At 41.7% G+C, this 23,680-nt stretch overlaps 1 protein-coding gene across 1 annotated transcript in view; it reads right to left on the reverse strand.

Annotated features, from left to right (window-relative positions):
* Hsf5 (heat shock transcription factor 5) overlaps nt 1-22,956 on the reverse strand; it is a 48,552-nt gene extending 25,596 nt beyond the window's left edge. Inside the window, exons 1-3 of the mRNA XM_075942277.1 lie at nt 22,323-22,956; nt 16,876-17,250; nt 3,966-4,063 (exon numbers count right to left, since the gene is read on the reverse strand). Coding sequence (XP_075798392.1) covers nt 3,966-4,063; nt 16,876-17,250; nt 22,323-22,956 — 1,107 coding nt within the window. The remainder of the gene's footprint in view (nt 1-3,965; nt 4,064-16,875; nt 17,251-22,322) is intronic.
* Nucleotides 22,957-23,680: the final 724 nt, after the last annotated feature.

Genomic DNA, 23,680 nt, shown 5'->3' on the forward strand with positions numbered 1-23,680 from the left:
GTGCAGAAGAGCTATAATTAAATAAAACATAGGATGAGTTGATATTGTTGAACATATTATAAGAATTGGGTTGCTGTTTAGAATAAATAATGTAAACTGAAATAGTGTAAGCATCAAGTTATTATAGTCAATATCACCATTTGAGTTCTTAAGTATGTTTCAAACACATGCTAAGTGCTTTGCAGACATTACTTCATTTAATCCTCACGAGCCCTCTGAAATGTGATGTTCTTCATTCATTTTTTTCTTTTTTTTAAGATTTATTTATTAATTTATGTAGTATCCTGCCTGTAGGCCAGAAGAAGGCACCAAATCTCGTTATAGGTTGTTGTGAGCCACCACGTGGTTGCTGGGAATTGAACTCAGGACCTCTGGAAGAGCAATCAGTGCTCTTAACCGCTGAGACATCTCTCCAGCCCTCTTTTTTCTTTCTTGTTCACCCTCTCACCCCACCCCCATCTAATCATCAGAGAGGGTAAGGCACGTCGCCTTGTAGAAGGTCTAAGGCCCTCCCTACTATATCTAGGATAAGCAAGGTATACATACAAGGAGAATAGAATCCCAGTACATGCAATAGGGATAAATCCTGGTGCCACTGCCAGTGGCCCCTCAGTCTGCCCCAGTCATGCAACTGTCAACCCCATTCAGAGGAACTAGTTTGGCCCTATGCTTGTTCCTTCCCAGTCTGGCTGGAGTTGGTGAGCTCCCATTAGCTCAGGCAAACTGTTTCAGTGGGTGAACCCATCATGGTCTTGATCTCCTTGCTCATATTCTCATTCCTTTCACTCTTCAATTGGTCTTTGGGAGCTCAGTCCAGTGCTCCGATGTTGGTCTTTGCCTCTGCCTCCATCAGTTGCTGGATAATTTTATTTCTTTACATCTAAGGCTGGCCTCAAACTTCTATCCTACAGGAGAACAGAGAATGGCCTTGAACTTCTGACCTTCCTACTTCCACGTGTTCTAAGAATTCTAAGATTACAGTCACGTGACTCACACCCTGTTTATAAGGTCCTAATCAAAGCTAGGGCTTCATGCATGCATCTGCCAACTAAGCTACACCCTCAGTACAATGATTTCCATTTTAAAAATGATAAAATTTACTCTATCATTTAAATATCTATTTATTATTGTGGTGGGTGATGTGTATACCATGGCATCCATGTGAAAATCAGAGGACAGCCCTGTGAAGTCTGCTCTCTCCACCTTTACATGGGTTCTGGGACTCAAATTCAGGTCCTCAGGCTTGCATTGAACCGTCCTACTGGTCTTACTTTATCATGTTTGTTTTTTGTTTGTTTGTTTGCTTCCTTGCCTTGTTTTTTGTTTTGAGACAGGATCTTGATACAGAGCCCAAGCTAGCCTGGAACTCACTATGTAGCTCAGGCTATTCTGAAACTTGAAACCTCCTGCATCTATCTTCTGGGTGTTGAAATTACAGGAATGTGTAACCGGGCCTAGCTAAAAACTGGTTTTGAAATAACTGACAGAGCCTGGGTCCAAGCTTAGGTTTGCTTGACTTCTGCTATTAACCACGACAACAGACTGATCTTTTTTCCTCAAAAATTTTTTATTTACTCTGTGTATATGTGTGTGTGTGTGTGTGTGTGTGTGTGTGTGTGTGTGTGTGTGTGTGTGTGTATGCGCGTGCAAGCATGCCACCAAAGGGTGCATAAGGAGGTTGAAAGACAACTTCTAGGAGTCTGTTATTATCTCCTTCCACCATTTGGGGCCTGGGGGTTGAATTCCTGTTGTCTAACTTGGTGGTAAACACCTTTATCTGCTGAGACATCTTGTTGGCCAGTCCTACATTGACTTTTCATGCAACTGCCAACAAGGCCACTAAATTTATCACATAGATTTCTGTTTTGCTTTTCATCTTTCTATGCGGGACTTTCTCTATGGAGTACTGGCTGTCCTGGAACTCACTCTGTAAACCAGGCTGGCCTCAAACTCACAGGGTCTGCCTGCCTCTGCCTCCTGAGCGTTGGAATTAAAGACATATGCCATTAAATCTGGTACTTATTATATTGAATAATCAAAAGAATCTGAAATGCTTTGTGTTTTCCCATTTTTAAAAGGGAAATCTATAGTGGGATCTGATGCCCTCTTCTGACATAAAGTTGATAGAGCATTCACGTACATAAAATAAATAAATAAAATTCTTAAAAATATGGCCAACTAAAGGCGGGGCGGTGGTGGTGCACACCTTTAGTCCAAGCACTTGGGAGGTAGAGGCAGGTGGATCTGTGAGTTCAATGCCAGTCTGGTTTATATAGCAAGTTCCAAGACAGCTAGGGCTACACAGTAGAAAATAAAATAGCCAGCTAAGCCAAACGTGGTTGTTGACACCTGTAATCCCAGCATGCAGGAGGCTGAATGATTTTCACGAATTCAAAGCTAGCCTGGGCTACACAGAGCATTCCAGGACAGCATAGGCTATAGACAGAAACGAGAGAGAGAGAGAGAGAGAGAGAGAGAGAGAGAGAGAGAGAGAGAGAGAGAGAAAGAAAGAAAGAAAAAAAGAAAGAAAGAACAAGGTTAAATAACCTTTATCAGACTCTATATTCTTCAAACAATAGTCTATCTATTTCCCATGCGCTCTCTCTCTCTCTCTCTCTCTCTCTCTTGTTTTTTGTTTTTTGTTTATTTTTTGGGACAGGGTTTCATTGTAGTATTGGAGCCTGTCCTGGAACTAGCCCTTGTAGACCAGGTTGGCCTCACAGAGATCTGCCTGCCTCTGCCTCCCGAGTGCTGGGATTAAAGATGTGCGCCACCACCACCTGGCCCTCCTATGTTTTCCATAAAAAATAAAAATAAAAGAAATGTCTTTTGGAGTACCCTAATGCCACTAACAAAATATTCTCTTGGGCTGCTGGTAGTGTTTGCCTAACATGTGAAGGCCTGGGCTCAATCCCCAGCACTGCAGCACAGACACACATTCAAACACACACGCAAATTCTCTTAGAAGCAAAACTATCTTAGCTAGATTATTATCTGGCCAAACACACAATTCCACTATAAGAATTACAACACTGAATGCATACTATACAATCTGTTCTTGCTCTAAAAAACATCAATATAAACCACTTATATCAAAGCAGTTATTTCCTTTTTTTTTTTGGTTTTTTTTTTTTGTTTTTCAAGACAGGGTTTCTCTGTAGCTTTGGAGCCTGTCCTGGAACTAGCTCTTGTAGACCAGGCTGGCCTTGAATTTACAGCAATCCGCCTCTGCCTCTTGAGTCCTGGGATTAAAGGCATGCGCCACCACCTCCCGGCCTAAGCAGTCATTTCCTAAGAAATACTGACAATATATTTGAAGTAAGTGTCTACAACATGCATGCTAAGGCTGAAGGGGCCAGTAATTAAATTTGTCATTTTAGATACACTGAGTTTTACTGGTATTCATCTTATCCTGAAAAAGCCTAAACAGTAGAGTATGAAACGGTCATCCGCAGTGATGTAAACATTGCACTTCTCTACTGCAGCCTCCTGGTCATAACCACATGACCTCTGAACAAATGGAATGAAGTGTGACCCCAGAAAGTGCTTTAAATTTTCATTAATTTTTTTTTCAGCACTGGGGATTAAACCCAGGGTCCTGTGCATGACAAGCAAATGTTTTTACTACTAACCTAAATCCCTAGCCCAACAGTTTAAAGTTAAAGGCTACATGTGAGCTGGGCTTGGTAGTACACACATCTGTGGTCCAACATTAAGGCAGAGGGAGACATATGGATCATGAATTTGAGACCAGTTTTGCTTAGCAAGACCCTGTCTAAAAAACAAAAAGATTACATGAAGCTAATGGTTCCTATACTGGACCATGCCAGCTAAGACTAGCACTCAAACATCACTCACATCAACTCTCTTTTATTTAGAACTCAGAAAACTAAGTCCACAAACCCAGCTTATTTCTGGCGTCTACTCTGGAAATCTGCCAGGCCCAGTGTGTACAAGAATCTTACCTGGAAGTAGTTACAGTGAGCATAGGAAGAGGCAGTAGGAGTGACACAGCTACTTAGGGCATCCATGTGGGTGGAAGGAGAGCAGCACTGCAGCACAGCTGGAACAGATTCAAATACAAACAAGTCATCAACCAAATACAATACGGCACTCAAAGAACTTCCTTCCTGTTGTACACACACACACACACACACACACACACACACACACAATGGGTGCTGTTGATTGCTTAAAAAACATGGTCAAGGTCATGTAATAAATTTAATTAATTTATTTTTTGAGACAAGATCTTGATGTATATTCCTGGCTGACCATGAACTCCTGTGATCCTCTTAGCTCTCTTCTTCTTGAGCTGGGTTTATAAATGTATGTACCTATACCTGGCTGTAATAAATTTTCAAAAGGTTATGTCTATGTTTTTAATTTATTTTTTGTTGTTGTTTTGAGACAGGGTCTCATGCAGCCCAGGCTGGTCAAAAATTCACTCTGTAGCTGAAGACAACTATGAACTCATGATTCTCCTGCCTCTACTTCTCACATGAGCTACCAACGTAGTGTATGCACCGCTGGGGATTAAGCCTAGGGCTCTGTGTACAAGAGGCTGGTATCTATTGACCATGCTCCGTCCTCAGCCACTAAGTGGTTCTTCAGTGCTTAAGTATATTGTGACTTTTCTAACCAAATAGTTATTCTTATTGAAAGTAATTTCATTTCACTAAAACCAGAAACTATATTCTTAGTTCCTAAATAATTGTTTCAATCATTTTAGCAACTATTTGGAGAGGGGAGGCTTTAAAAGTAAAGTAAGTAAACATATTCTCCAATCTATCAGTACATGATGTGTTTAGTAGAGAAACATGCAGTGGTTAGGAACGTGGATCCTGGACTCAGCCTGCCTGGTTTTGTGTCCTGGCTCCATAATTAGTATTTTATAAATCTGAACATGGTTAATCACTTCAGGTCTCACTGTTTGCATCCTGTTAAAACAGGGGTAATAACAGAACCTACTAGCATGGCTGCTTCAAGTAACAACGTAATGAGCTTAGGACAGTAACAACAACAATCAATAAATGTCAATAGTCAATATTTTAATGAAAAATGTGTGTAGTACTAGGTAACAAACTCAAAAATAGATCTTGCAAACCTTTCCCTATGGTTAAGATACCATGAACAGATGGAACTCTTTGCACAGGAACAGTAAACTTACAGGTGCAGTCAGTCTGACTACACTGAGCTCTTTTCTGGAGAGTCTCTCCAGAATGAGTGAGAGTCAGTTACAACATCACACCTTTGGGGTAAACAGAAGATGATATGTGTTGAATGCCCACCATGCTTCAGTCACAATGGTGGATGCTTCCTATGCATTTTTATCAAACCAATCAGCATGACACTACTTTACAACTAAAATTCAGAGATAATAAGAAATTTGTCAACAGTAACAAGGCTGATGTTCTAGCAGACTCATTTTCTTCTGTACTTGAGAGAATCAATATGCTGGGAAATAAAGTACATCCATAAATAGTTAACTATGGAGGATTTGTAATGTGGGGTTCCCCTTTGTATGCTGTGAATACAAATGGTTAATTAATAAAGAAAACTGCCTTGGCCTGTTGATAGGGCAGATCTTAGCTACGCAGGGAAAACTAAACTGAATGCTGGGAGAGAGAAGGCAAAGTTGGAGAGAAGCCATGCTGGAGACAGATGCCAGAACTTTAGCCAGTAAGCCACAGCCATGTGGCTTAATACACAATTTATTAGCCAGTAATAGCTGGGTGGTGGTGGCGCACACCTTTAATCCCAGCACTCAGGAGGCAGAGGCAGGCGGATCTTTGTAAGTTCGAGGCTAGCCTGGTCTACAAGAGCTAGTTCCAAGACAGGCTCCAAAGCTACAGAGAAACCCTGTCTCGAAAAACGAAACAAAACAAAACAAAAAAAGAGTTAGCCAATAAGAAGCTAGAGCTAATGGGCCAAGCAGTAATTTAATTAATACAGTTTCTGTGTGATTATTTCAGGGCTAAGTGGCCGCGTACTAACTAGAAGCCTCCTTACAACAGATCTGCAGGGGTGTCAAAACTGGGAAGAAAGGACATTTCCCCTCCAGTTATTACTAAGGAAAACCTAGCCCCCTAGTGGCAGAAAAGACCTAGTCAAGAGCTGCAGGTTATTGTCTCCTAATTGTACTGAAACACAAAACTTCATTACAAATAAACTAATCCAAAGACTACATTTATTTTTCTAATATTCCAGTAGTATGGCTCTACTGTCTAAATATTTTGAATGTTAAAATGCTCTCTAGAAAATTTGCTGGAGAAATAAAAGTACAATATAGCTCAGAGAATGTCATTATAATAGAGTTGACAAATGAGTCTTGTGTGTAAGAAAACAGCAAACCATGAATACTATTCAGCGTGTCCAGTAAGAGATGACAAATGGGATGGGAAGGAGAGTCTGTGAAGCCACACTTTCCAAAGACTCTTGCTACCAGTGCAGTCCACTTTGTACAGTCAATTGAAAGAGTGTGCTATCAGCAAGTATGCGGAACAGGAATATCTAGGTGCCAAAATTCAAGTTTGTGCTTAGCATATGAAAAATTAATGTACTGTGAATTATGAAAACAATAACATTAAGAAACCAAGTTATCCCCATGTTCTAAGACACACTCTCCTATATCTTGCTTTGTCTTCCTGAAGGCAATGCTCTCTCAAGGCATCCAGCTTCCTGTATAAGAAAAAGTGTAGGCTGGCAGTGGTGGTGCACGCCTTTAAACCCGGCACTCGGGAGGCAGAGACAAGTGGATCTCTGTGAGTTCGAGGTCAGCCTGGTCTACAAAGCGAGTTACAGGACAGCCAGGGCTGTTACATAGAGAAATACTGTCTCAAAAAGTAAAAACAAAACGCCTGGCTCTATGGAAATAATTTAAACATATATTTCAGATTTGAATCTATTCCAGGGCAGTGCAGTGTTAATAGTGAGTGAATGTGCAGTCACACAAATGCTCTGGGAATACAGCCCCTCATAGTCTTTCAGCTTCACAGTGGTGTACAGGTGATATGAACTCAGTGTAAACCACACACTGAGACCTTATCTGTTCCACAGCTCATTACTCCTGAGATGCTGAGCAGCAACAGTGAGCCTCAGCTCCCAACATCTGATACCCTATAATGCCCTACTAGTAAACTATGAAAGTTCTGAATGTTAAGTGTATCAAATGCATTTTATTTTTTATTTTTTTTAAATATTTATTTATTTATTATGTATACAATATTCTGTCTGTGTGTATATCTGCAGGCCAGAAGAGGGCACCAGACCTCATTACAGATGGTTGTGAGCCACCATGTGGTTGCCGGGAACTGAACTCAGGACCTTTGGAAGAGCAGGCAATGCTCTCAACCACTTGAGCCATCTCTCCAGCCCCCTATCAAATGCATTTTAATAGCTTCAACTTACAATAGGGTTATAACACATATTGTCATAGCCCCATCCTAAGTGGACATGCATCTGCATACCCAAAATAAATAAAAGTAGAAATTTTTTTCTGTTGTTTTGTTTTTGTTTTTTGAGACAGCCCTGGCTGTCCTGGAACTCACTCTATACACTAGACTGGCCTCGAATTCCGAGATCTGCCTGCCTCTGCCTCCCGAGTGCTAGGATTGAAAGTGTGCACCACTACTGCCTAGCCTGAAAAATATTTTTAAGTTGGGTATAGTGATGCAAGGCTGAACTCTCAACACTCAGGAATCTCAGAAGGGAGGACATGGAGTTTGAAGCTAACCTGGGATTAACAGCAATGTCCTGTCTCAAAACAAAACAAAACAAAAAACCCAAGACATTCTCTACCCAAGTTCAGAATAGCAATAGTCTACAAAAGTGGGACCAACTTAGAATCCTTCAACAGATAAATGAATAAATATCAATACTTGTATGTAGAATTATCATTCATCTTCAAAAAGGAAAAATTTGACGAATACTACAAAATGGATGAATCTTTAAGATATTTTGATGAGGCTGGTCAATGATGGCACACACCTTTAATCCCAGAACTTGAGAGGCAGAGGCAGGAGAATCTCTACGAGTTTGAAGCCAGCCTGGTCTATAGAGCAAATTCCAGGAAAACCAAAGCAACACAGAGAAACCCCGTCTTGGAAAAACAAACAAACAAATAATCAAATAAAAAGTGATGAGAGTCTTTAATCCCAGCACTTGGGAGGCAGAACCACAACTTGAGAAACTATTTCAAATAATAATGATGATAATGATGATTATAAGCAACTCCTTTGTCCAAGAGCCAATTCAAATACAATTTAAAAAAATGAAAAATAGGGGGCTGGAGAGATGGCTCAGTGGTTAAGAGCATTGCCTGCTCTTCCAAAGGTCCTGAGTTCAATTCCCAGCAACCACATGGTGGTTCACAACCATCTGAAATGAGGTCTGGCGCCCTCTTCTGGCCTTCAGGCATACAGACAGAATATTGTATACATAATAAATAAATAAATAAATATTAAAAAAAAATGAAAAATATTTTTAAAATAAAAATATTCAAATATTTTATGTATCTTGTATTTGAAGATTTTAATTATGTATACATCTTCATATGGGTTTGTATATATGAGTGCAGGTGCCTATGGAGGTCAATAAAGAGCACTGGGTCCCCTGGTGCTAGAGTTACCAGCATTTATAGATCAACTCTCAGTCAGGCCCCAAAGCATAAATTTATACAAATTATTTAGTCCTTATAGTCTTAGTTACTAGCCTCATTTAAAAGACTAATTTTGAAAATATTTATCGTGTGTGTGTGTGTGTGTGTATGTGTGTGTGTGTTTAGAAGCCAGAGGTTGATGTCAAATATCTTCCTCAATCTCTTTCTTCCTCAATGTTTGAGGGGCTGATACTGGAGCTCACAGCCTCAGCTAAGCTGCCTAGCCACCAAGCCCTAGAGATCCTGTCTCCATTTCCCAGTATGAGGACTACAGGCATATACTGGGCATTTTATATGGGTGCTGGGTGTCCAAACTCAGGTTCTCAAGCTTGCATAGCAAGCACGGTACTGATTGAACCATGTCCCCAGCTCTTGTGCGTGTGTGTTTGCTTTTTGAGAGAGGGTCTCATACAGCCCAGACTGGCCTTGAAATCAGAACCAACTACCTCCATATCTCAAGCGCTGAGATTATAGGTGTGTAGTACCATACAGGCTAAAATATTTTATCCTTTACATGTTAGGATGTTTTAATTTTTACAAAACCTATTCTTGGATATTATTCAGTTTCTGGCCCAAACTATTATGGCTTCTGTCTAGGATGAGAGAGAAACTGAGAATATAACCCATTGATGGCCATGTCAGATGACTAAATGAACCAGAACCAGTCCACTCCACTCAACAGAACATTTACCAAGGGTCCATTATAATCAAAAACTGCTCAGAAGAGAAAATACTGAAATGCATTAAAAGCAGCCACACAACCCAATTTGGCCTTTCCACTCTAACATCTGGATCACGTTCCCTTTCTTCAGGTAGAATGAACTAATAACCCAGAGCAGTCCCAACGCCACCAGCAGCATACAAGGGTACATCTCTCCATCAATCTTCCTTGTCTACCACACCTGATAAGAGAGAAATACCAGAAGAATCCCCTAAAAGAGAAATACAGCAAAACAACAGCAACAGAAACAACACACACACAAACGCATGCATGCACGTTGGGGGCTTTTTGTAAGAATGTAGATAGACAGAAGACAGGTAGTAGATAGATAGGCTTCTCCATCAGTCTGCCACTTATCAATTGTGCCTCAGTTTCTCCATCTATAAAATGACAAAATCTATCTTATAAGGTAAGTCTGAGAATTAAATGAATTAATGTTTGGAAAGTCCTTAAAGCAGTGCCTGGTCATAGTAACTGTTCATTTTAAAATGAAGTTAAGGACAGCTACAATTTGCTATCATCATGACTTTGACTTTAAAAATGTAACTTTGGGGGCTGGAGAGAAGGCTCAGAGGGTGAAGCTCTTTCAGCATGAGCATGAAGACCAGGACTGGAGTGTGGCTCTTCAGTCCTACATACAAGCCACACAGGAGGCAGAAGCGGAAGATCCCTGGGCATGCTGACTATCTATGCTAGTCAGCCACGGAGAAACCCCGCCTCAGGAAATAAAGTGGAGAATGATCAAGGAAAACCCCCAACCTTTGTCCTCCACAGGCACATATTCACAACACATGCAAACACACACACACACACACACACACACACACACACACCACACACATACACACAGAAAGGAAAGAAATGATTTTGAAAAGGCAAAGTTTATTTTGAGCCAATTCAGCATGTTAGTCAAGAAAAAAAAATTCGTAACACAGAACTTGATAGGTAAATATGGATGGATGAATATTAAGTATATTTAAATACATAGTAAAAATGAATAAAATTAAAAGGCCTAAAATGAACATTTTCTACAAAAGAGGGAGATTATAATATCACACTAAAAGTAACAGAGGGTGAGAGTCTAGATAGAATCAACTACCATCGGACCCAACAGTTTGTCTTTGAGGAGTTAGGATGTAAAAATGTTCTAGGCAAGGAAAATGAGTGCTTCAAAGGGGGACAAATACAAGAAGATTCTGATGATCATTTTGTTAGCCTGATTGCATTTTTTTTTTAGTTCCTGGCTTTACTATAAAAACCATTTATGAAATTATTAGTCATACTATTTAAAGAGGCCAAATCTAATGATTTTATTTATTTATTTAGAAATAGAGTCTTACTATGTAGCTCTGGCTGTCCTGGAGCTCACTATGTAGACCACGTAGACCAGGCTGGCCTTGAACTTAAGAGACTGACTGCCTCTGCCTCCTGAGTACTAGGGTTAAAAACTTGCAGCTTCCCCTGCCCCACCCCCAGCCCATAAATGGGCAGAAAAGTCAGAAAAGGGCACCAGAACTCTTGGACTTGGAGCTGTAAATGACTGTGAGCCACCATGCAAATGTTGGGAACTGAACCCAGGTCCTCTGCAAGAGCAGTCAGTGCTCTTAACCATCAAGCCAGCTCTGGTGTAGAATATTATTTTAAGGTGTGTTACTTTTATGTTCTGGAACACTTTGTTTAATCATGCAAAGATGTGCTTGGTTAAATAAAATTCACCAGTGGTCTGGAGGCTGCATGAGCATCTAGCTGACAGGAAGTAGTAGGGAGGAGCCAGGTCGAGAAGGGTTTATAAAGAGGAGAGAGAAAAAGGACTTCTTGGGAGATGGGAGGAGGCAAGCTAGGTGAGCTGTTTACTATTCAGCCTCTCTGGGAGGCACAATTCTACCTCCACCCTTGAATCTTGAATTCTTTTTTCTTTTGGTTTTTCGAGAAAGGGTTTCTCTGTGGCTTTGGAGGCTGTCCTGGAACTAGCTCTTGTAGACCAGGCTGGCCTCAAACTCACAGAGATCCACCTGCCTCTGCCTCCTGAGTGCTGAGATTAAAGGGTGTGTGCCACTACCGCGCCGTGAATATTGAATTCTTTAGCAGGACAGAGATTTAGTAAGTTCTCTTAGTAGTTTTGAAAGAGTAGGTACCATAGGGACCAGAATTTCTTAGGGCTGAGGCTCTTGCATCCTAGCCTGCTGGTAGCGGCAGAGTTGCAGTTGCTGACTAGGACAGCTTTGGTTTAAAAGGCAGACAATTAGAAGAGAGGATACTACATCTCTCCAGCGCCTCACAACTAATTTTTAGAAGTAGTTAAGTATTTTTATTAAAATTTTACCTGAGCCTCAGATGATAAGAGTTTGTTTTGAAGGGACTGGAATTTGGTAACTCTTCAGTTAGTCTTTTTGTTGTGACCTAAGCAAATGTGGTAGAGGTCGGCTTGCCTTTCAGCACTAAGAGCTGATCTGGCTTTGAGAGGGTGTTCACAATGCTGTTAATAGGCGCTTAGTAAATAGCGACTATATTGCTTAGCATTTTGTATCCTTCACCCTACTGGAGAAGTTAGGCAATCGCACAGCAGTTTTTATGAAATTCTCATTCCCAGAGAAGACAGCTCATCTTTAACAATACAACTCTATTTATGCAGCAGCACTGCAGAGTGTGCAAAGACTCTCACTCACTTCACGTCATGTATTCGAAGCCATCACAAGCACTGCTCAGCCAGCCTTTTGGCTAAGAGCAAGTGTAGAAGCTGTCAGAAGATTTTGTTTTTATTATTCTCATAATTTCAGAAACTTTATAGTCATCTCAAATTATCCTTGTTAAATGCTGACAAAACAAAATACAATCAACACGATATGCCAAATGACAGGGGCTCTTATTTGTGCTGCTCTTTCTGCTCTTCAGTGCTGGGCTGGAGCTGGGGCCCAGTGAGCTAGGCAAGAACTGCATCACTAAGCCACGGCCCCACACCCTCCTTGCTCTTAATGGTTCCTTCTACATACTTGCCTTGAACTCTTGCAGACAAGTATTAATTTACAAGTTCACAAGTAAAGTTTTATTTGTTTGTTTGTTTTGGGTTTTGGTTTCTTGAGACAGGGTTTCTCTGTGTAGCCCTGGAACTCAGTCTGTAGACCAGGCTGATTTCAAACTCACAGAGATCTGCCTCTGCTTCCCCATGCTGGGATTAAAGGTATGCGCCATTCATACCCAGCTGAAAATAAAAGGTTTTGTTTATTTGTTTGTTTGTGTTTTAAGACTGGGTTTCTCTTTTAAGCTTTTTGGAGCCTGTCCTGGAATTCGCTCTGTAGACCAGGCTGGCCTCGAACTTACAGAGATCCACCTGCCTGCTGAGTGCTGGGATTAAAGGTGTGCACCACCACTGCCCAGCTTGAAAATAAAATATTTTTAATAACACCCCAAATCAGTAATTTAACAAATACTATTTCTGCAAAGATTGAATAGTATTTACAACTTGTAACATTTTCTAACGAGGAATGTATAAGTGGTTCTCATCTCTCTAGTTTTAATGACTATTGCTTAGAACTCCAAGTATATTTTCCAATTTAAAAACTTCCATGTTATATTCACCTGTTCCTGCAGGTTAAGGAATATAGCGCTCAAGCCACCACGTCTGATAGTTTCATAAGAATATGCCTCCAAAACTCCAAATTGGAAAGATAAGGGTACGTGTCTACACTTTCCTGCATAGTCTAAAATTTAACCCCCAAGAAGCTTTTTTAAAGGTTTATTTATTTCAATATGTATGAATATTTTGCCTGCATGTATGTGTATGTACCATATGCATGCTTGGTGCCTGTGGAGGTCAGAAGAGGGTGTTGGATTCTCTGGAAATGGAGTTACAAATGTTTGTGAATCACCATGTGAGTTCTAGGAATTGAACCTAAGTACCCTTCAAGAGCAGCCAATGCTCTTAACTGCTGAGACCTGTCTCCAGACACACAAGAAGCTTTTGAGTCTTTAGTGTTTTAAGTAAAAGAAAATATGCTGTGGTATTATACTCTTGTACACTGTAAAGATTTGTCACTTTTTTTTTTCCCTTCGGTTTTTCGAGATAGGGTTTTGCTGTAGCTTTAGAGCCTGTCCTGGAACTACCTCCTGTAGACCAGGCTGACCTGGAACTCACAGAGATCCACCTGTCTCTGCCTCCCAAGTGCTGGGATTAAAGGCATGTGCCACGGCTGCCCAGCAGGATTTGTCACTTGTATTAGTTTAATAAAATGCTGATTGGCAAGTAGCCAGGCAGGAAGTATAAACAGGGTGACCAGACTAGAAGAATTCTGGGAAGAGGAAAGGCAGAGGCGCAGTCACCAGCCAGATGCAGAGAAAACAAGATGAGAATGCCTTAATGAGAAAAAGTACCAAACCATGTGGCTAAACATAGACAAGAATTATGGGTTCATTTAAGTTGTAAGAGCTAGTTAATAATAAGCCTGAGCTAAGAGGCCAAACAGTTAATAATTAATATAAGTGTCTGTGTGTTTCCCTGGGACTGAATGGCTGCAGAACTGGGCAGAAAAGAAATTTCCATCTACAAAAGTATTTAGCCTGGCAGTGGTGGTGCATGCCTTTAGTCCCAGCACTTAGGCGGCAGAGGCAGGCAGATCTCTGTGAGTTGAAGGCCAGCCTGGCCTATATAGTGAGTTCCAGGGCAGCCAGTACTATATAGAGAGATAGATACAGTCTCAATATGTGTGTGTGTGTGTGTGTGTGTGTATGAAGACAGAGAATCTGTGTCTATCTACTTACACATATGCATACATAGAATGCAGCTAAAATAACTTAGCTAGAAATGCCTTGTTTGTTAAAATAAATTAATACATTCAATGGATGAATAAGAATAAATTCATATTTATTAATAAAGTCAGAATATAATCTAGTTGTTAAAGGTAACTATTGCTAAAGAGTAAATAAATCTTATCTTTAAAAGAAAAAAATATTGGATTAAATTCATCAGTAACAAAAAAACCTACTTTTCTAGCGTATTTAAGATTGATAACTTATGAACATAAATTTAGCCATCATCTACTTTTTTTTTTGGCTTTTTTGATACAGGGTTTCTCTGTGTAACAGTCCTGGTTGTCCTGGAACTAACTCTTGTAGACCAGCCTGCCTCAAACTCACAGAGATCCACCTGTCTCTGCCTCCCAAGTGCTGGAATTAAAGGCGTGTGCCACCACCACCCAGTGCCATCTTCTACTTTTAAAGACTGCACTTTTTTTTCAAAGAAGTAGTTGCAAATCAGGAAAAATATTAGAGTCTAATCATTTTCTATATAAGACTAAAATTTTAAAAATTTCTAAGGGGCAAAAATGGTATTCTGGTTTCTCTTCAGACCATACAAATCTTTCTGCTTTTACTAATAGGCAAAACAATTAAAACATTAAGTCATATTTACTCTCCTTTTTTCTCAGCTCTATCACCAGAGGAGTAGTAGCTCTAAACATCCACATTGGATTCCACTTGGTCAATTGGTTAAAGTAGAGCAATCCCTTTGATATTTATATCAGGCAAAATGCAACGAGTCAGCAGAAGATCCAGACATTTCCCAGTTAACCGTCAGAGAACAGTATCACAAACACACCAGTCACCACATTTACACTTTTAAATGTCAACTTATTTAATTCCTTTTCTAGCTTATATTCCTTTTTCTTATTTTGCTAAGTTTTCCCTGGGAGAATGGCCTAGAAAACGCCTTTCAGAGATTTTCTCGATCTGCAAAATTGACAAAAATCAATGCTCCTAGAGTCTTAATTCATGAAGGAGAGAAATGTCCCCTTCCTTCTCTGCCTGGTCTTTTCTGAAAGCGTTGACCCTTGTCTTGTGTCTACTGCCTTACTGTGCAGGCTTGTCCAACCCATGGCCACAGACCACACACAGCCAAGGCTAACTAGGAATGGTACCCACACAAAATTATAAACTTACTTAAAACATTGAGAATTTTTCTAATTGTTTGTATGTAAATTGAGGGTGTGGTTACTGAGGGTGAATTTTGTCTCAATGTCAAAACACTGAACTACAAATGAGGAAACACACCACTGCTACAGCGTGTCTATAAAATAAGATATAATTTGAATGAAATAATTCTATCCTGCATAAAGTTATTTGAAAATACTAAAATTGTTTCCAAGAGGCAAAAGCAATGGTAACTAACTACTGGAAGGATTGCCTGATGTCTTGGGATCTACCAGCCTGTCCTCACTGTCCTTGGCTGGAGTCACAGCTACACAGTCAGTTTGCCTGTTACTCCTCAGTTCTTAAGTTGGCTGTGGTGAATAGTGCAGGGCTCTACTCTTCATCACACTTTAAGGATTTAATTTTCAGACTATGTGTTCTTTTTCCTTTTTGGTTTTTTTGAGACAGAGTTTCTTTGTGTAACAATCCTGGCTGTCCTGGGACTAGCTCTGTAGACCAAGCTGGACTCGAACTCACAGAGATTTGCTTGTCTCTGCCTCCCGAGTGCTGGGAGTAAAGGTATGCGCCACCACTACCCAGCTAAGAGTATGTGTTCTTATTAAACTTCATTACTGAAATACTAAAATGATTTAATTATGAGGTAATCTCAGTTGTGAAATAAAAAACATATTTTAAAGACAAACTTACTGAAACATGACAACAATGGAAGAAAGGAAGTAAGGTTCCAGGGCATTGAATCTCTATGTGTTTGGTATGTCTTGGTGTTTTGTCTATATGTGTCGGATTCCCTGGAACTGGAGTTCCAGACAGTTGTGAGCTGTCATGTGGGTGCTGGGAATTGAACCTGAGTCCTCTAGAAAAGCAATCAGTGTTTTTAACCTCTGAGCCATCTCTCCAGCCTCCCAGGGCACTGAATCTTAATCTCAAAATTAGAATACACTTTGTGGATATAGAATTTTCATTTTACTGAAAATATACACTTTTATGTGGTAACAGATTCTCAAAATCCTTAAGAACAGATGAAACTTTATATACGTACCATATATGTAACATTTATTTCATTAATTAGGAGCATGTAGGGTGAGATATGTACATGAGTGCACGTGCTAGTGAAGCCAGAGGCACTGGACCCCTGAGCTGAAGTTAAGACAGTTGTGAGCCTCCTGACACGTGAGCCAGGGTTCTCTGCAGGAACAGTATACTCTCTTAACCACTGGACCAGCTCTCCAGTCCCTAAGCATTTTATATTGTTTAAAAATATGCCTGGTTAAGAAGTCATAGCCAGGCGGTGGTGGCGCACGCCTTTAATCCCAGCACTTGGGAGGCAGAGGCAGGCAGATCTCTGGGAGTTCGAGACCAGCCTGGTCTACAAGAGCTAGTTCCAGGACAGGCTCCAAAACCTCAGAGAAACCCTGTCTCGAAAAAGCAAAAATAAATAAATAAATAAGAAGTCATGACATTTTTAAAATGCATATTCCTATTTGTTAAGCACACAAAGACTGAAATATTACAAAAATATAAATGCTCTTATAAGCTACCTTTATAGAAGCCAGTGAACTTGAATGTTTCCTACCTGTTGGGTAGTAGGCTTGGGAGTACTGCGCCGAGGGTGTGTAGTTACTGTATTTTTGGGAGGAGCTGACCATTGTTTGAGGACCTTGTTGAACATGTACAGATGTGGCGCTGGGCTGCAGCGTGTAAGTAACCTCAGTTGGAAATCTCTGCAGTACAGGAAATGGAACCCCTTTATCTGAAAAAGTGGGAGATGTCTCCACTTGTCCAGGGTGCATTCCAAGGGAGTTCTGCCATGTTCTAGGAGGAATCGGGGTTCGATCTAAACCTTTCAGAGGGAACGTGCTGTGGTTGTGGGATGAAGTTGATACGTAGGAATAAGGAGACAAATTATCTCGCCGGAATGACCGGTGAAATTGTCCTACAGCCACTGGTCCTGCATAAAAGAGGAAGAACACATTTACAAACTTTACAATACACTCTCAGACAGTAAACAAAGGTCAAAAATATGCAGCTGCTCACCTATCAGCTATTTTTAAACACAACAGAACTTTAAATTTAGCAAAAAGAAATTCAGAATACAGTGCTGAAAGAATAACCAACTCTTGATGATTCTCAACATGACTGACATAAAAGTTAAAGTAGCCAACCTCTAATGTTTAAATTAAATCAAAACTATAAGTTTTCTTTCAAGACCTTTAGGAGCTTTAATAAGTAGGAAAGTATCACTCTACTATACATGTAAAAGAAATGTTCAGAATAAATAAGAATTCATAACAAGAGCCACAAAGACTTTTATATTTCTTTATTGCAAAGATTAACTATTTACTTATTGTTTGGGCATGCCTGCCACAGCATGTGTGTGGCTGTCAGGACAATTTTCAGGAATTGGTTCTCCCCTCTACCAAGTGGGTTATGGGAGATCCAATTCATCAAGTATCTTTATTCACTGAGCCAGCGCACTGGTCCCTCGATTTATTCATTTTATAGTTAAGTAGTAAATTGTTGGAGAGAGTCTTGCTATGTTGTTCTAACCTGGGCTGATTACTCACTACATAGCCCAAGTTTAAGCGATTTTCCTGCCTCAGCCAACTGACTGGTAGGATCAAGGCATGTGCCACCACACTCCACTTAACAATGCCAACAAAAATCAGGCTTGAAAACTTTCACCTTGGTTTTTTCATCTTTTCAAGTAAGCAATCATCTTTCCTGAGGTTTTCTCTCTTTTCAGGCCTGGGATCAAAGCTTTTGCATATGACTTCCATATGCTAGACAAGCACTTGACCCACTGAGCTAGAGTGCAAGCCCTGCATTTTTCTTTTTCCTTAGTCTCCAACAGAGACCTTTCCAGTGGCCTTCACACCCTTACTGGCACGTGTGCCATAGGAAGCACTGATTAAAACTTGAGGCATCTAATCTCAGAGACTCCAACATGAGCATCTGTTTTCCCTAATCTAACTAGGTAGAAAGAAAATTGGGAGGAAAAGGACAAAAGTTTGTAGTGAGAAGATGATAGCTATAAATACTATAGCTTGGATTTATAGATTGGAATTCTTGAATATAAAAAACTAATTTATTCAGAAGGAGACTATTACCTATTGACTATATACATGGTTCACGACTTCCTTCCAACATGCTTCCTTAAACTAATCTTAATAAGCAATCTACTTTATTGAGCTAATCTTTATTAAAGAGAGACAAAACTTAATTTATGTGTGACTTCAGTGTTAAGTTACATGTTGAAAGATGTTACTCAAATATCTACCCATTCAAATAAATTATAAACCATTCAACACATCTCCCATTCTATTTCCCACGGCAACTAATTTCCTTAGCAAATAAAGCATTAACACCAAGAGTAAACAAATAAATGCATGAATACTAACAACACAAATTCTGGAACCTGAGAAATCAAGCACACTATCTAATAAAGAATAAAAAAAAAATCCTGGTTTAGAAGACGGAAAGTATTCAAGTGACAATTCTGGTTTCCCCAGGAAATCGGTGCTTTTCACAACAGGTGTTTCTGAGCATCCCAACTACCCCTCTCCTACTTGCTTTCTCCTTGGAGGTTTCACATGCCAAAACTATGTTACACACAGTTCATTAAACCTTCTGGACTTTTCAGGGATAGGCTGTTCAGTCTCTAGTTAGGTTCCAAAAATGTAGTTTAAATCTGAATTTAAAAATAAATTCTGGCCAGGAGGCGATGGCACACACCTTTAATCCCCAGAGGGCATGCCAAGTTCTGTGAGTTGGAGGCCAGCCTAGTCTACAGAGCTAGTTCCAGGACGGTCAAAGCTATAGAAAAACCCTGCCTTGAAAGAAAAAAAAAAGGTTCTGCTTCCCTGCTGATAAACTCTGAGTGTTGGGTAATTACCTATTTTAGATGCTGGTAATATAACAATATTGTCAGGATTAGGTCATTCCTCACTATTGAGTTGTTGATGGGTTCCGGGGAAAGGAGAGTCAGTTTTCTTTAAGGGTGTGTGACCCCAATGGGTCAATAACACTCCAGTGGATGGCCCCACACCCTGAGTGAGTCCATGAGCAGTAGGAACTAGACTCAGTTAAAAACATGGAAGAGGGGCCATGAAGCTGGCAAGGCTGAATTTGGAAAGAATTAGAGGGAGGAGTGAGGGATGCATATGACCAAAATACAAAACGATGAAAAATTCTAAGTATTAATAAAAATAGCCTCCAAAACTGTGAGGGGGGAGTCATTACTTCAACTTGTTTCTTAAAGAATGGAAACACGGTTAGTTCATTTTTATTCTTTTAAAAACAATTAGCTAATAGGGCTCTCTCTAACCAAGTAATCATAAGTCATCGTATTTGTGTCTTCAGAACATCTTCAAGGTATATTTGAATTCAGAATTCTGAAAATGTGGGGCACAATGGATTGTTGACTTTCAAGATTCTATTCCTTTTATGGAAATGAAACCAAACTAGCCATTTCCATTAAAGAATCCCAAAATCTGCCTATTGAGAGCTTGTTGTGTTCACACAAGAGCATCTACTTCCCAGACTTTAAACTCCATTTGACCAGTAGTACATATTATAAATCGCCAGTGAAAATAACATAAATGGACTATAGAAAGAGAAAAAACACAATCTCCACACTTTTTATCAGGTATATTCTTGACTTAGTGGATCTAAATTAGAAGATTAGGCCCTTAAGTAGACCATTCTACAATTAAGGAAGATTTGGAAGGCAGGAAGCAGCAGCCATATAACTGGGACAAGTTCAAGTAGAATAAAAACTAGTGTGAGAAGCCTAGCAGGGTGGCACATGCCTGTAATCCCAGCTTTTGGGAGGCTGAGTCAGGAAGATTGCAAAGTCAGGCCCAACCTAGACTACATACCAAGACCTTGTGTTCGAAAATTAAAATGGAAAAAAAAGGTGAGAAAAAATAGAAGTGCCAAGAACCTTGGCACAAAGAAGGAAACAAATTGCGACAGCATTCTTGGAACAACAAAAGAATTACATTCCACGGCAGCCAATAACACAATTGCCTGCCGCACTAAGTATAGGCAATGGCTAGCATCCTTTTGTACAAAACAGCAGGAAGAAATAGGAGATGCCTGAAAACACATTCACATACTGCCACGCTGAAAAAGCATGAATTTTTCAACAAATAATCTTTAAAATGCTTAAACAAATTCGCCACTGGCCTTATGAATAAAACTAGGACAATAAAACAACACAAAAGGGCTCACTTGATAAAAGTAAAAGAGAACAGACTCATAACAATCTGTCCTTTGACCCTACACACATGCCACAGACATCAAGAGCATACATGTGCATGGATACACAAGTAAATATGTGCAATTTTAAACAACAACAAAAAGAATACAGCTGGTTTAAGATAGACGAGGGGAAAAGATTAAAGAGAATTTGTCCTGAGATGGTTATTTCCCTGTATTCTTCCCTTAAGCCCTCTAGAAATAAGACTTAAAAAACAAAACAAAATGAACAACAACTCCAGCTGGAGTTCCCGAGAAACATATTCCCTAGAACTGTCTCTGCTGTCCTTCTCCCCAGCTGAATCAAGGCTCACCACACGGAGGCAGCTCACTTTTCCTTTAGAATTCCTTTAGAACATTCCCATGCCACTGTTACTTTCTCAGCTTGTCACTAGAACTCTAAACTAGTTCCTCATCTTCTAAACTCCACAGACAGAAAACCTAGGCTCTTCTCTTCCGAATTCCAAATGCAGAATTGCTTCAGTACTGGGCCTAGTTGAAAGGAACCATGTACATTTAAATTGTCCCATGCTTCAAAAATATCCCAGACTTCTTTATGTTTAACCATGCTAACTGTCTGAAAATGGTTCTATTACTCTTCTATCTGAAGGTGAGAAAAAAAAGAATCCCAAATCCCCATTAGTGTATCCTGTTGCTTCCTTGGTGCGGCTGTCTATTGTGGCCGCCATACAGAGCAAGGGAAAAAGCCACCCTCACGTGTGCAGACAGAAAGGCAGCTCCAGTCAAGTCCATCAAAGAACTATGGCCAAAAGTTTCTGAATTTTTCACTAAATATCAGTCCCTCCCATCCTGAATAACCAGGAGTAATGAAAAATCAATAAACTATGATTGTATGCTTCCTAAAGTTCTTTTAAACTAAGCTTGACATCTAGCTTTTTTTTTTTGTCTTTTGTTTGTTTGTTTGTTTGTTTTCGAGACAGGGTTTCTCCATAGCTTTTGGTTCCTGCCCTGGAACTATCTCTTGTAGACCAGGCTGGCCTCGAACTCACAGAGATCCGCCTGCCTCTGCCTCCCGAGTGCTGGGATTAAAGGCGTGCGCCACCACCGCCCGGCTGTTTTGTTTCAACTACTTTGCTTTATGTTTACCCACATCTCAAGTAAGGCATCAAGCTCTAAAGAGCTAGGATGGAAGTATCAGTGAACTGTTTCTACATTGCAGAAGAGCTTACCCCTTAGATATATAAACAGTGTTTACCACTCTCTATATTTCTTGGAGCTTTCAATATGACTGTTCTCATTGATACTTCAATGAGATGCGTCAATAGGTGAAAGGTGGCATGTTGCTTCAAGAACAAATTTCCACGCGCAGAACCTGTTCCCCTTTCCCTTGGTTGGGTTAATGCCTCAAGTTTTCTTGGCGGTGACTTTGTCCCTTCACACTGGAACCTGTTGAGTGCCTGTTCTTTTGATGGCCAGACAATGGGCGGCCCTTCCCACCCAGTGCGTCGATAATCGACAGCTTATTCTAGATGATCACAGTGGAGAGACTAGGCAGAAGTAAATGGAAGTAGGTTAACTCATGGGATTCACTCTCTTGGAGAGGACTGGAAAACAAACCTAAAGCCTGTGTCCTTTTGGTAGCCAGACACAGACCAGGGGATGCTTATGGACTCTTGCCAGAGGAAATGCAGGTGCTAGTGCGGATGATGCAAGTGATGTGACCTAGTCCTGGGGCTGTGCAAAAACGGTGCTCGCCCCCGTGCATGATGGAGAGCGAGGATCCAGGTGCCACAAACTCACCATGCTGCTCTGGCCGGGGCCCTGCGGGCTGGGGCGGCGGGTCCTGATGCTGCAGCGGGGAGGTGGAAGCGGAGGCGGAGGCAGAGGCTGAGGTGATGAGGAGCCGCTGGAAGCGGTTGGGCGGGCGACAGGGCACCTCCAGTCCGGCCGCCAGCTTGGCCTTGTTGGCGCTGGTGAGCCTCTTGAGGTGAACGAGCAGCTGAGGCTGGTCGCGACGGAAGTGCGGGCTGTGGAAGTGGTGGAGTGGCCCGTCGCCCGCCGGCCCGCCAGCCCCAGGCCCTGGCCCGGGCCCCGCTGCCCCCGGCCCACCCAGCACCACCTTGCGGAAGCCGTAGAGGTTGAGCTGGCGGATGAAGCTGGTGAAGTTGGTGGTTTTGAAGAGCTCGGGCTCGGCCCCGGCTGCCCCGACGCCGCTGCCGCCGCCCCCGCTGCTGCTCCCGGCTCCCCCCGCGCCCCCGGCCCCCGGGCCCGGCGGGCTAAGCAGCTCGGCCTCGAAGAGCGGCTGGTCGATGAGCAGGCCCTCGCCGCGGCCGTCCCAGCGGATGGAGCGGTACCGAGGGCTGTTCACCAGCCGCCACAGCTTGGCGGGGAAGTTGTTGGGGTTGATGGGGGTGGACAGCAGCGCCTCCTCCATCGCCCGCCCGGGCCCTGGGCCTCGCCCCGCCGAGCCTGGCTCTCCCACCGTTCTCGATCCCCCGGGCCTTCGCTGCGCCCTGCCCCCTCCTGCCAGCGCCCGGCCGCCGAGGCCCGAACCGTTGGCGCACGAGTCCCCGCACGCCCTTTGGTGCGGCCAATGGGGCCTCGAGTTCCCGCCGCGTGGTGGCCGAGTGGGCGCGAGCCCCGCCCTCCCCCTCAGCGTGGCGCACACGCCTGGCCGAGCAGGCCACTGGGGTCACCTTCGCGGGCCTTCCTGAAGCAGCCCCTCTCTGTAGGGTCCCCGGAAGGCAGCACACCAGGGAACTGTGGTTCCTGAGGAGAAAGAGGCCCAGTTTACCTCAGCAAGATGGCAGGGGGCTTCAGCAGGGCAGGGTGGCCCCTGGGGATTCAGAACGCGAGTGCGCATAGATGATACAGCCGAGTGGTTCCTGAGAACAGGGGACACACTCCGCTGTCTTTCCTAACAGTCGAATTGCTACTCTCTCCAAATAAAAATGATGGGGAAGGGTTTAGGTACAGTAACCAGAGAACGTGAATTCATTTTTATAATACAGTAGCATTGTTATATATTAAAAAAAATCAGCTCAAGAAAACTTGACTTCAAATTAGATGAGACCCACGGTACTTGGCAATAGGGAATAAAGAGAAGACAGAACAAATTTTTGTGCTTGCTGACAAGCTGTGATCTCCCAGAGAAGAAA

Source organism: Microtus pennsylvanicus, chromosome 11 (genome assembly GCF_037038515.1).
Source record: "Microtus pennsylvanicus isolate mMicPen1 chromosome 11, mMicPen1.hap1, whole genome shotgun sequence".
Taxonomy (NCBI): Eukaryota; Metazoa; Chordata; class Mammalia; order Rodentia; family Cricetidae; genus Microtus; species Microtus pennsylvanicus.